The sequence below is a fragment of the Lepidochelys kempii genome, chromosome 4 (assembly GCF_965140285.1).
Source record: "Lepidochelys kempii isolate rLepKem1 chromosome 4, rLepKem1.hap1, whole genome shotgun sequence".
Lineage (NCBI taxonomy): Eukaryota > Metazoa > Chordata > Testudines > Cheloniidae > Lepidochelys > Lepidochelys kempii.
This window is the reverse complement of record NC_136383.1, coordinates 40,315,783-40,329,212: the sequence shown is the minus strand read 5'-3', so window position 1 is coordinate 40,329,212 and position 13,430 is coordinate 40,315,783. Positions and strand designations below refer to the sequence as shown.

General features: G+C 41.0%; 1 protein-coding gene across 4 annotated transcripts in view; it reads right to left on the bottom strand.

The window, feature by feature from the left end:
* The window catches only part of AFG2A (AAA ATPase AFG2A), a 312,880-nt gene that overhangs the window by 280,914 nt on the left and 18,536 nt on the right, over window positions 1-13,430 (bottom strand). For all 4 annotated transcript variants that reach the window (XR_012158550.2, XM_073341065.2, XM_073341067.2 and 1 more), the window contains exon 9: window positions 8,830-9,085. Coding sequence is in view for 3 of the 4 variants with exons in the window: in XM_073341065.2 (XP_073197166.1) it covers window positions 8,830-9,085 (256 nt within the window). In the remaining variant the exon portion in view is untranslated. The remainder of the gene's footprint in view (window positions 1-8,829; window positions 9,086-13,430) is intronic.

The window sequence follows — 13,430 nt, the reverse complement described above, 5'->3', positions numbered from 1 at the left end:
AGATTGCAGAGCTAAAGTGGAAGCAAAGGAGTAGCTCCTCAGACTCAAGCTGCTCAAGAGCGGGTCTAATCAACATGGTGTTGAAAACAGAGTTGGTACCCAATGATTTGTCTACATGAGGGCACCAGGTGTGGCTAACACCAGTGGAGTTGACCTTGCATTGACAACAGTAGGAAATTAAAAAAAAAAAAAATACAATAAATAGGGCTTGCGTGTGAAGAAGGCTTGGTTCAAGGAGGATGTTCACTGGGAAGCCTCATGGAGGTCATGGTGGCAGTACTGTAGTATGACAAATCTGGGGATTGTCCCTGTAGTGCATATAGGGAGGCTCACTCAGCCTGCTGTCAATTTCATCAGCTCAACAGGCCAGCAGCTCCTTCAGACAGACAGCCTGATCAAGTTACAAAAGCCAAGAAAAAACAAAGATCCTGTAAACAGGGATATTCCTTGGTCTCAGAGGCATAGGATTTTTCTATTTATTTGTAAAAACTGAAATTGTATTGTTTGTTCACCCTAACGTAGAGAGGATATGAGCATGACAGACAAGAGCCGGGTTCTTTCGGCGGGGATGAAGGAAGGTAGATGGGACACAAGTCAGAGTTTGGGCTAGCAGACGGTGATGCAAGGAGTTAACAGCTAAAAGTTTCATGAGCCTGGCAAACCATGCTAAAGACAGACCCCTCAAATAATGCAACTTGCATGCTCATTTTGCGATTGTAAATTAAATACTAGAGATTCTGCATTAAGTGAATTGTTCACTGAAATTTAAAGAATAGATGAGAGAACTGAGCACTATGGTTCCTAAACTAAATTATTCTGAAAACTATGTTTTATTTAAAAGATGAAAGGCTGCCTCCTCAGCTGCTTGGAAACTCAACTGGCTTCAGTAGAGCTATGTGAGTTACATCACTGAGAATCTTATTTCTACAACGTTTCAGGAAATAGCAGCCAAGCTCAATTTAAGTGAGCCAATACAACCCCCAACTTCACAAAGCGAAGTGACACTTGTCTGTGCTGTGCAGTTACATTAAAGAAACTGCCAAACTTGTAAATCTTTCAGATGTAAAACAAAATTTGTGCTTCTACCTCAGAAAAGGCTCAGAGTTACAGTGGAAGTTACTGCAACCAATTAGATGTTATTGCAAGAAGCCCACTGTTTAAACAAGGGCATTTGTTCTTCCTTTCTTGATGATACTATCTAATCAGGGTCCAAGTGTTTTATATCAGCACACTGAAATTATGTGTAACGAACAAGGATGTTCAAGATAAATTCTAAAAATTACAAAGCAAATACTTCCTTTCACTGTAAACAATGTGACTGAATCCACTTCTTGAAGAAATCAAGCTATATTTATATTCACCCTGTTGAAATGCTACAGGCAACCATAGAAGGATAAGTTTATAATAAATTGCTATATTTGGAAACCTTTGTTGCTAAGCATCTTCTAACATTCAGCACAGTTTATATCATTCATGTCCCTGCTACATAATTAACATTTCATGTTTTCCAAAAAAGTGCAGTGCTTATCTTTGTTGTTAATTTAAACCATTATAAATTTTTTAGAGAATTAATAAAAGGCTGTGTGGCCAATTAATTAGAGTGGCAGCATGAGCCCAGGGGAATACAAACAGACACTATATGCAAGGATGTGTCACAACCTATCTTCTAAACAGCATGTCTGTTTGAGATGAAACACTTCAGAACACAGCTGTTCATGCTGAAAAGGTAGTCCACTAAGCAATTTAGGACACGAGAAACCTCCTCTAGCCCCCAAACCATGGCTTTGTTAACTGGGTTCAGAATTAGGCTCAGATCCTCCCAAGAGCTCTGAGCAGACAGACCCCTGAAACAACACAGAGCTCCCCACTGAAGTCCATGGGGATGTGCCATTTGAAGCTCCTTTCAAGCCTGAAGCCATAGGGCCTGATCCAATAACAATTAAAGTAAATGCAAGTCTTTCCAATATTAACTGTTTACTATAAATGAATCAGCCATTACAGGAGGGTGCAACACATACTTTGCCCATGGCTTACACAGCTAATTGCTAGACAGTATAGCAGTGGTTTTCAATTTGTGGACCCCTAAAAAATTTTGAATGGAGATGCAGACCCCTTTGGAAATATAGGCAAATATAGTGGTTGAAAAACACTGCCACAGAGGAACATTGTGAATGAGGAATCCTGGTTTCTCTTTCTGGCTCTTAACAGGTGTGCGGTGGGGTGCGGGGAGTGTCTAGTGATTACAGATAACACAACCAAGCACATAGATCCGACATATTTATTATGAAAGGCCCCTTGCCTGACCTAAGTGAATGAGACTTGCCATGTTATAAGACCCCATTCTAGTTCCAGCTTTGCCAAAAAGTTAGCTTATGCAACCTCTCAGGATAGCTACACTGTGCTGCACCGCAGACTACAGTGTGGTGTGAATTGCAGAGTGCGCCAAAATGTTGTACTCTAACTTCCCCATGTGGGCATTGCTGGCACAAACTAAAAAGGTAGCTAGTGCACATTAATATAGTCCTGTTTGAAAGAAGACTATGTTAACGCAAACCATATATCTTTTAGTTCGCGCCATCAACATCCGCATGAGGCAGCTAAAGAGCAAAATTTTGGTGTACTCTGCGATTCAAATCCCCATAGTCCACACAGCGGCACAGTGTAGACAAGCCCTTAGTTACCTTATTTGTAAAATGGATCAATAATACTTGCCTGCCTCCTCCTAACATGGGCCTTGCTCAGCAATCAGGGCTGAAAAGCGCAGAGTTACTCAACAACAGGTTAGTAGTGTTGCCACCTCACACGATTTTATTGTGAGCCTCACGGTATTTGGTGTTTTTCCCTATAACATGGAGCAGGGATGAATACAAGTCAATTTTTGTGAAAAACAAAAACAAAATCAGTTTTTAATTTAAATGGGATTTTTTAAAATTTTGTTAATAAGACTTTTTCTTTTTAAAAATAAACCTGAAAAATTAAGAAAAAAAATCAGATTTTAATCCAAAATATGTTAAGGCCTAAACTTATCTCTTTAAACATTTAAATAAAAAATAAATATGCTGAATCCATGAGCTTCTCTCAAAAACTGATTTAAAGGCTGCTTTTAGAAAGAATCAGAGGAAAAATATCTAACTTTTGAGGTCACACTTTATAAATATGGCACAACAGGTCATGTACTGCATTAAGGGCTTGTTTTGTTTAATACAAATAAATGTTATATGTTGTTGTGTGTGTTTAATTAAATTCCAGGCACCATCCTAACGCAGATTGACACAAATCATGAGCAAAAAGTTAATTATCTAGTAAATAAGCTATATATCATTCACCATTTCCTAATATATTAAAACATTTATAATAATAAGAATCTGAAAATATTAAAATCACTTAAATACATGTAGTTCTAGTGTACCCTCCTCAACAGCAAAAAGATGTATCTAATTTAGTGTAAAGGCGCCATTTAGTTATAAATCAACGTGTTTTAATGGTTCTCTTAACCAATGAGAATGCTCCTTTCTTTAGAAAAATTATTTAAATAAACTTTTCCATGTGTATTTCAGTTATCAGTTTTGGTTGAGTCTTTCAACTTGGAGATTTGAATCATGATATAAATCACCTTGATTTAAAATCAATCCACTTTGGAGATTAGTGATAACCTCAGGCTTCATTTTCAAAAACGAAAGTACGTTTCTAGCCCTCTTGGATGCAAAGCTTGAAAATGTGTCCCCCATGTATCTGAAAGGGTCAAAAATCAGAAGAGCAAATAAAAAGAACCCAAAATATATTATGTTTAAATATCTCATAATTCAAGTGAATTGAAGTAAACTGAATTAAGGCCACTTTAATTCTAAATGACAGTGTCCACAGAGAAGTTTAATGCATTTTAACTAGTCCACTTTTCATGCACACTTTTAGTTAATTTGGATTAATTTTCCTGAGTGCCTCCATATAAACAAGCCATTAGAAAAACCTGGCATATAATGAAATGTCATAGGCAACCTTAACTATACGTGCAGTTGAACAGCTTGGCCTACAATAGCACTGGGTTACCATATCATACACAGATTACCTTCTGCTAATGAAAGTAGCATACATATAAAATTATGTAAGTTTTCAATATAATTGTTAAGAATGAAGAATTCTCGAGAAACAGCTTAAACTTGTTGTAAGCACATTAATATATTTAGATGTAAGATTTTCAGGGCAGGAACTGTCTTTCCATCGTAAATGTATGTGTAAAGTGCCTAGAACACTGGGACGCTGATTCTCTACGGGAGCCTCTAGGTAATATCTCAATACAAATAAATACTACTACCACGATATACCATAAATTGAATTTATATTTTTTGTGGTCAGAATTAAGGTAGTCATGTGAATTCCCATTTTTTATTTGTACTCATATGCAAGGGTATTGACTGAAAGTAGCAGTTATTTCTAAAATTGTGAAAGAACCTTAACTGAGGATTCTCTGATTTTTAACTGTTTGGATTATTTAGGAATGTATTAAGCAATTTTAACTACATGTTTATGCAGCTTTTTGTGCTGTAATATACACAAAATATTGAGTTCAATTTTGAGCACCACATTACCAAAAAGGTTTTTGACAAATTGGAGGGAGTTCAGAGAACAACAACAAAAGTTATCAGGAGGCTGGAAGGACTTATTTATGAGAAAAGATTAAAATGAGCTAAATATTTATAGTTTGGTTAAGTAATGAATGAGGTGATGGGGGTGATATGATAACAGCCTACAAACATCTGAAGTGTGTAAACACCAAGGAAGGAGAGTTAATGTGTTATACAGGGACATAACAAGAAATAATGGGATAACATTAACCTATAAAAACTTAGGCTGAATAGCAGGAAACACTCCTGGACAGTGAGATGTGCTAGGCTGTGGAATAGTCTCCTAAGGGAAGTGGGGCAAGCCCATTGCTTGGGACTTCAAAATAAGGCAAAAGAAAACATTACAAAATGTACCAGAAGAAGTCTTCACAGGTAACAGAGTGGGCTATATACTATGTAGGCATATCTTTTCCATCTCTCACTTTTATGTATGTGTGATGAATATGCCATATATTTTACAAGCTGCAGAAAGACACCTAATGACTTTTCTTTGCAAAGTAGACATTCAAAAATCAAAAAATTAATCATCAGGAAAAACAGACATTGCTGTTCTATATATACATAAGGTATTTAAATTCCTTTCCTGTAAGTCTCTAAGCCAAAAAGTCATTCCTTTTTTTTTTTTAAATTCTTTGAGGAGGAAAAATACAAACTAGCCTGCACACAGCTTCAAAGGCAGGACTGCATCTTCCTCCAGCAGAGGTCACTCCAGGATAACAATTTACAAATATTATTATAACAGAAATTCAACGTTTATTTTTACAAAAAAAATTGGTAAATTGTTTCTATTTGTTCTGTAATCCTGAGAATCATATTCTAACAACATAAGCGAGACACAGAAAACAGTGCACTATGTGAAACTTACTGTTACTGGGAGTCCGGACATTTGGGTTCTATTCCAGAAATCTACCACTAACTTGCTGTGGAACCTTGGGCAAGTCACTGCACCCCAGTTTCTCCTCCTATCCTTTGTCTATCTTATCTACTTAAACCATAAGTTCTTCAGGCCAGGAATGGTCTCTCACTGTATGTTTGTACAGGGTCTAGCACAGTTGGGCCCCCAGTCTTGCTTGTATTATAGTAGTAATACAAACCACAACAAAAGCATAGAGGTCTGCATAACTAAGATACCTGACATTTTAAAGAGGCATTAAATAAGTGCCCAAGGTCACAGAGAAAAGTTGAATGTGCACAAGTAGAGACTGGGTTGAAACACCTTGGAAATGTGGACCTCAATGTCCACCGGGGGGGGAGGGCGGGTGGAAATGGGGAAGGGGGTCTCAGACTGAGATTTTTCAAATCAGAACAGGGGGGGAAATGGTGGGGTTTTTTGTGTGTTTTAACAAGAAAGAATGATTAAGTTGCAAGCTAGCAAAGTGTGGTTACAGCCTGCAAAGTGACTCTGTTAAAATGACACCAAAGGTCCATATTTATCTTCTTCATTTAATCTGTACACAAATCAACGGATAAATATTTGACAGACAGCCCTGTAAACTCTGATTATCAAGTATAGATTCACAGATATTTAGGTCAGAAGGGACCACTATGATCATCTAGTCTGACTTCCTGCACAGCGCAGGCCATAGAATTTTACCCACCCACTCCTGCAAAAACCCTCACACCTATATCTGTGCTATTGAAGTCCTCAAATCGTAGTTTAAAGACTTCAAGGAGCAGAGAATCCTCCAGCAAGTGACCCTCTGTAGCATGGGGCACGGAAGGCGAAAAACCTCCAGGGCCTCTTCCAATCTGCCCTAGAGGAAAATTCCTTCCCGACCCCAAATATGGCGATCAGCTAAACCCTGAGCATATGGGCAAGATTCACCAGCCAGACACTACAGAGAATTCTTTCCTGGGTAACTCGGATCACACCCCATCTAATATTCCATCACAGGCCATTGGGCCTATTTACCATGAATATTTAATTACCAAAACCATCTTATCCCATCATACCATCTCCTCCATAAACTTATCGAGTTTAATCTTAAAGCCAGATAGATCTTTTGCCCCCCCCGCTTCCCTTGGAAGGCTATTCCAAAACTTCACTCCTCTGATGGTTAGAAACCTTCGTCTAATTTCTAGTCTAAATTTCCTGGTGGCCAGTTTATATCCATTTGTTCTTGTGTCCAACATTGGTACTGAGCTTAAATAGTTCCTCTCCCTCTCCGGTATTTATCCCTCTGATATATTTATAGAGAGCAATCATATTTCCCCTCAATCTTCTTTTAGTTAGGCTAAAAAGGCCAAGCTCCTTGAGTCTCCTTTCATAAGACAAGTCTTCCATTCCTCGGATCATCCTAGTAGCCCTTCTCTGTACCTCTTCCAGTCTGAATTCATCCCTCAGAAACATGGGAGAGCAGAACTGCACACAGTATTCCATGTGAGGTCTCACTAGTGCCTTGTATAACGGTACTAAAACCTCCTTATCCCTACTGGAAATACCTCTCCTGATGCATCCCAAGACCGCATTAGCTTTTTTCACGGCCATATCACATTGGCAGCTCATAGTCATCCTGTGGTCAACCAATACTCCAAGGTCCTTTTCCTCCTCCGTTACTTCTAATTGATGCGTCCCTAGCTTATAACTAAAATTCTTGTTATTAATCCCTAAATGCATGACCTTACACTTCTCGCTATTAAATTTCATCCTATTACTATTACTCCAGTTTACAAGGTCATCCAGATCTTCCTGTAGGATATCCCTGTCCTTCTCTAAATTGGTAATACCTCCCAGCTTTGTATCATCCGTAAACTTTATTAGCACACTCCCACTTTTTGTGCTGAGGTCAGTAATAAACAGATGAAGTAAGATTGGTCCCAAAACCGATCTTTGAGGAACTCCAGTGGTAACCTCCCTCCAGCCTGACAGTTCACCTTTCAGTGGGACCTGTTGTAGTCTCCCCTTTAACCAATTCCTTATCCACCTTTCTATTTTCCTATTGATCCCCATCTTATCCAATTTAACTAATAATTCCCCATGTGGAACCATATCAGATGCCTTACTGAAATCTAGGTAAACTAGATCCACTGCGTTTCCTTTGTCTAAAAAATCTGTTACTTTCTCAAAGAAGGAGATCAGGTTGGTTTGGCACGATCTACCTTTTGTAAAACTATGTTGTATTTTGTCCCAATTACCATTGACTTCAATGTCCTTAACTACCTACTCCTTCAAAATTTTTTCCAAGATCTTGCATACTACAGATGTCAAACTAACAGGCCTATAAATTACCCAGATCACTTTTTTTCCCTTTCTTAAAAATAGGAACTATGTTAGCAATTCTCCAATCATACAGTACAACCCCTGAGTTTACAGATTCATTAAAAATTATTGCTAATGGGCTTGCAATTTCATGTGCCAATTCCTTTAATATTCTTGGATGAAGATTATCTGGGCCCCCCAATTTAATCCCATTAAACTGTTCGAGTTTCGCTTCTACCTCAAATATGGTAATGTCTACCTCCATATCCTCATTCCCATTTGTCATGCTACCATTATCCCTAAGATCCTCTTTAGTCTTATTAAAGACTGAGGCAAAGTATAAATCTTTCCGGTTCATGCATCATCCCCCATAATAACAATTCTGCACTCTTAACAGACAATTTCATTCACGATGCATGGGTCAGAATAGAATCCAACATAAGAATGGCCCTACAAGAGAGAGACTTTTTATATAATAAGCTAAAGATGACATGGAGATTCCCATAGTCATCTTTTTTTAAAAATTATTTTAAAAAATATTTTAAGTGCCTGTTACAGATCTGGTAGCTTGAAGGTATTCTATTTGTCCATAGTACAATATGGCTAGGGAAGGAGCAGACCAATATTCCTCGTACTGCTCTCCTTTAATGGAGAGAGAATATTTCAGTCTTCAGTCCTTGACCAGACAACAGAAGTGCCAGTGGTGAAAAAGGGGCTGAGAACAACCACATGGTCTCAAACAGCCTGGGCTAGAGTCAAACTGTTGGCAGGAAAGCAAAAGGCTCCAGATCCCATTACCAACCCGCTTAAGTTTCCCAGTTTCCCAATAATCTGTTAACTTTCTAAAGCCCTTTGTGGATTTTGTTACAAAACTTTACAAAAGTATGAAAACAGAGAAAAGATTTCATTGTTTTAAGTCATTCTGTGGGATGTACTGTGCGTACCATTTGCAGACAGGTGAATTTTTAGAGTAAGTGAACTCACAGTGGGACTAGTAGTATACCTTACCTGCTTCTTTGCACAAGGCTGCCAAGTCTGCTCCCACATAGCCATGTGCACTATCAGCCAGCTGCACCAACTCTGTTGTTGTCAACAGATGAGGAACCTTATTAAGAAGTTTCCTGAGGATGTCTAATCGGTCCTGGGCATTGGGGACCCCGATTTCTATCTCTTTATCAAAACGTCCAGGTCTACGTAGTGCTGTATCAAGTGCATGCAGACGGTTTGTAGCACCCAGTACCAAAAGTTGCCCTGCACTGTCTTCCTAATGAGACAAACAGAAAAACAAGTTAGATTTTAAAATGGTGTTAAAGACCTCACAATTTACACATATTTCAACAGTAATGACAACCTCCACTGTCTACTTTTCACAAGAATTATGCATTTGTTTAGGTAGCAAAACTAAAGCCTACTCCTAACCCCAAAAGATTAAGTAGTAAGAATTCATGCCTGGCACTTTCCAACTCATCAGATGAGGAAACATCACGTGCTGGAACTTTTGGGACAGGAACTGAGCCCCTGGTATCAAGTTGGGGAGGATAGCAATGTTCTCTGAGCAAAAGAATTTCAGTTCCATAGGAAATTTCTATATTTCAACATTTGTTTTTGTCCGAAATTGGGAGAAAAAGTTGAAATACCTTAATTTTTTGCAGGATACAGAATTCTGAAAATTTTCATTTCAGAAATGAATAAACACTTTATTTTGGTTTGCTGAACTAACATGAAACATTTTTTTTTGAGTAAGCTCAACATTAAACTGCATTCTCCCATTGTAGCACATTGCCTCACGGCAGCTGCAGTTCAGGAGCCTGATGCCTCCATCCTCCTCATGGGCCAGGCTCCCTGGCCAGATTACATCTTCCATGAGGCACCTCCAGACATGTAACTACCATGAGGCACCATGCTGATGAGTCCCAGGAAAGACAGTGTTGCACATTGAGCAATATAATCGTATTGGAGAACATGGGAATATGAACTATAATCCCCATGGGGCAATTCACTAGAATAAGGGAATGAAATTTAAAATTGACCTGACGCCAAAAAATTGTTTCAGGTCAGTTCAACAGATGAAAATGTCCCAAAATTTAAAGAGAAATTTTGATTTTCCCTACAGAAATACTGAAAAATTACGGCCAAATAAATACATTTCCCACAAAAATTTCGAATTTTGCAGAAAACTGAATTTTCCTTTCGAAAATCATTGCAACAGAAAAATCCTGACCAGCTGTAGTTCCCATTAAACAGACAACACATGATAGACTACAATGGGTTCCAGTAATCCTCTAGATCAGGGGTGGGCAAACTTTTTGGCCTGAGGGCCACATTGGGGTTGTGAAATGGTATGGAGGGCTGGGCAAGGAGGGCTGTGCCTCCGCAAACAGCCTGGCCCCAGCCCCCTGTCCACCCCAACTGCCCCCTTCAAGCTCTCTGTTCCCTGATTGCCCCGACCCCTATTGACACTCCTGTCCCCTGACAGGCCCCCCAGAACCCTGACCAATCCCCCCCACACTTTTTGTCCCCTGACTGCCCCCTCCCCCTAACTGCCCCCCCCAGGACCCCACCCCCTACCTGCTCCCTGTCCTCCCCTTCCCGGGACCCCCTGAATCCCCAGGCGGGGGCCTCTGCAAACAGCCTGGCGCCTGCCCCCTATCCGCCCCCTCCCACTTGCCGCCCCCTGACTGCCCCCCTCAGAACCACCGACCCATCCAACTCCCCCTGCTCCCTGTCCCCTGCCCCCTATCCACACCCATGCCCCCTGACAGGCCCCCCCCAGACTCTTGACCCATCAACCCCACCACCACTTCTTGTCCCCTGACCGCCCCCTCCCGGGACCCCCGTCCCTAAACTGCCCCCCCAGGACCCCACCCCCTATCCAACTCCCCGCTCCCTGTCCCCCCACCCCATCCGACCGCCCCCTGTCCCCTGACTGCCCCCCGGGACCTCTTGCCTCCCCCTCCCACAAACCATGCTGTTCAGAGCAGCAGGACAGACTTATTAGAAAGCTTGGGAGGTGGGTGAGCGCAAGCCACACTGCCCGCGCAGTGCCATACCTACAAGGGAGGAGGGACAGCGGGGGAGGGGCTGGGGGCTAGCCTCCCAGGCTGGGAGCTCAGGGGCCGGGCAGGATGGTCCTGGAGCCTGGATGTGGCCCGTGGGCCATACTTTGCCCACCTCTGCTCTACACTGTCATGTTTATCTCCTCTAACCTCAACTCAGAGGTGACATCTATAACCTTCTTTATCTCCTCCTTTGGCTACACCTACTATAGCTCCCAGATGGATTAATCTCCTTAATGAAGGGGGAAGGAGCTCTTTTTCTAATCCCAGGAAGTAAAATTTCTACAAAATCTTGGATGCTGCTCTCTGGGTCAGGTTTAACGTTCTGGCCCAAATGAGCCAGGCGTTATGACAGTCCTTGCCACCTCAAATCACCCAAGATGATGGCTATTACTTTGATGAATATAATCAAGCAGACAATCAAAGAGAAGGAAGCAATACAGAAATTAAAACTGTCCCTAGCAAACAGAAGAAACCGCTAGTTGGACTAACCCATAAAGAGTATGCAAATATACATCTTTCAAGTCAGTCAGTTGTGACAGGGCCAGATGGCTACAGGAGAGTAACAGAAGGCAGATATATTAGCCCCAGGTTAAGTAAGTCCCTTTTCCCTGGATAAGATAACAGAGAAGGTTCCAGAACAATCGGGAACCTTCTGGAGACAATTAAGACAGACAGGCTGACTGGAACACCTGCAGCCAATCAAGAAGCTGCTAGAATCAATTAAGACAGGCTAATCAGGGCACCCGGGTTTAAAAAGGAGCTCACTTCAGTTTGTGGTGTGCGTGTAAGGAGCTGAGAGTGAGAATGTGTACTGTTGGAAGTCTGAGGAGTACAAGCATTATCAGACACCAGGAGGAAGGTCCTATAGTGAGGATAAAAAAGGTGCTGGGAGGAGGCCATGGGGAAGTAGCCCAGGGAGTTGTAGCTGTCAAACAGCTGTTCCAGGAGGCACTCTAGACAGCTGTATTCCACAGGACCCTGGGCTGGAACCCAGAGTAGAGGGCGGGCCCGGGTTCCCCACAAACCTCCCAACTCCTGGTCAGACAAAGGAGAAGTTGACTTGGACTGTGGGTTCACGAAAACAGCCAAACTGAGGGCTGCCGTGAAGCTCCAAGGCGAGCAAATCCACCAATAAGTGCAAGACCCACCCAGGTAGAGGAGGAACTTTGTCACACAATGTAAAGTAGCAAACAGAGTTTCCAAAGAGAATTTATAATTTATGAACTGGTTCACTTATTAAAATCCAGAAGCACCTCCACCCCCTCAAGTATTTTTATTCTTATATGTTTATTATGAGAGTATTTTTCTCTGGAAATATGAGAAAAGCTAAAGCACTAAAAGCTAAAAAAATTTAAGAGTCTGAAACTTAAAAGTATTTCAAGAAGGTAACAATATTACATTAACAATAATAATATTTTCCTCTTTTTTAAGTGATCAAAAAATTTCTAAGGTGACCCTTTTTTGGAGGGGGAGTAGGGCAGTGATGGGGAGAGCAGGAGCAGAAATTCATGAACGAAGTAATCAAGACAAAAGAGAAAAAAGACTCATTTCTTTACAAGGTATTCCATGCCCATTATGCAGAGAGAGAGACACAGACAGACAGTCTTCCTCCAGCAGGATACTACTCCTTAGGATAACCAGAACACACTGATCTATTTTGGAACAGGGACAAAAAGGCGGAGATTTGATTTCTGGCTTATAAAAGAAAAGGCTACCCTCTCCAAAAACGTGGGGCTCACTCTGTATTTAACTACATATTTCCAGACAATGAAAATGGTCTTCCTCTTGGAAAAGGATCTGATTTAATGGTATGTGTCAGAACATTTGTTCTAGAGTGATGACTGGGAAGGTCTTTAAATCATGATTTGAGTAATTCAGTAACTCAGCCAGAGATTATGGGGTCTATTACAAGAGTGGGTGGGCAAGTTCTGTGGCCGGCAACGTGCAGGAGGTCAGACTACATGATCATGATGGTCCCTTCTGACCTTAACGTCTACAAGTCTATGATACAGGGGGCACCACTATGCAGTAGCAGGTTATTGGACTAGAAATCATAAAACCTATGTTTTAGCCACACTCCCATTATCCTGCCGAGTGGCCTTACTCAACTCTCTCCACCTTTCCATTCTTCAGTTTCCCCATCTGAAAAGGGGGGGGTGAGGACTTCTACTGTCTTCTGTAAAGTGTTTTCGGTTCTATCGATGAAGAGCTCTATATAAGAGCTAAGTAGTGCTATTATTTGTTAAGAGACAGATTTGAAAGTGTGGTGTTCAGAGTGTCCCCAGAGAGACTCTATCCTGACAAAGAAGATCCATCACTCTTCGCTAATAGGAAATATCCCCTCCCTATAGCCATATATAGAAGGCTATTTGAGCTGCCAAAACTTTATGCAGGAGATTAAGGGAAACTTGCAGTTAACATCCACAAGTTTTTTATACACACTGCTTCTAACTCTGTGCAGAAAGACGCAGACCTCCCACTCCTACCATCCTGTTGATGATTAGACAGTGGCACACCAGGAATTAATAGATTATATAGGCCCAACCCGAA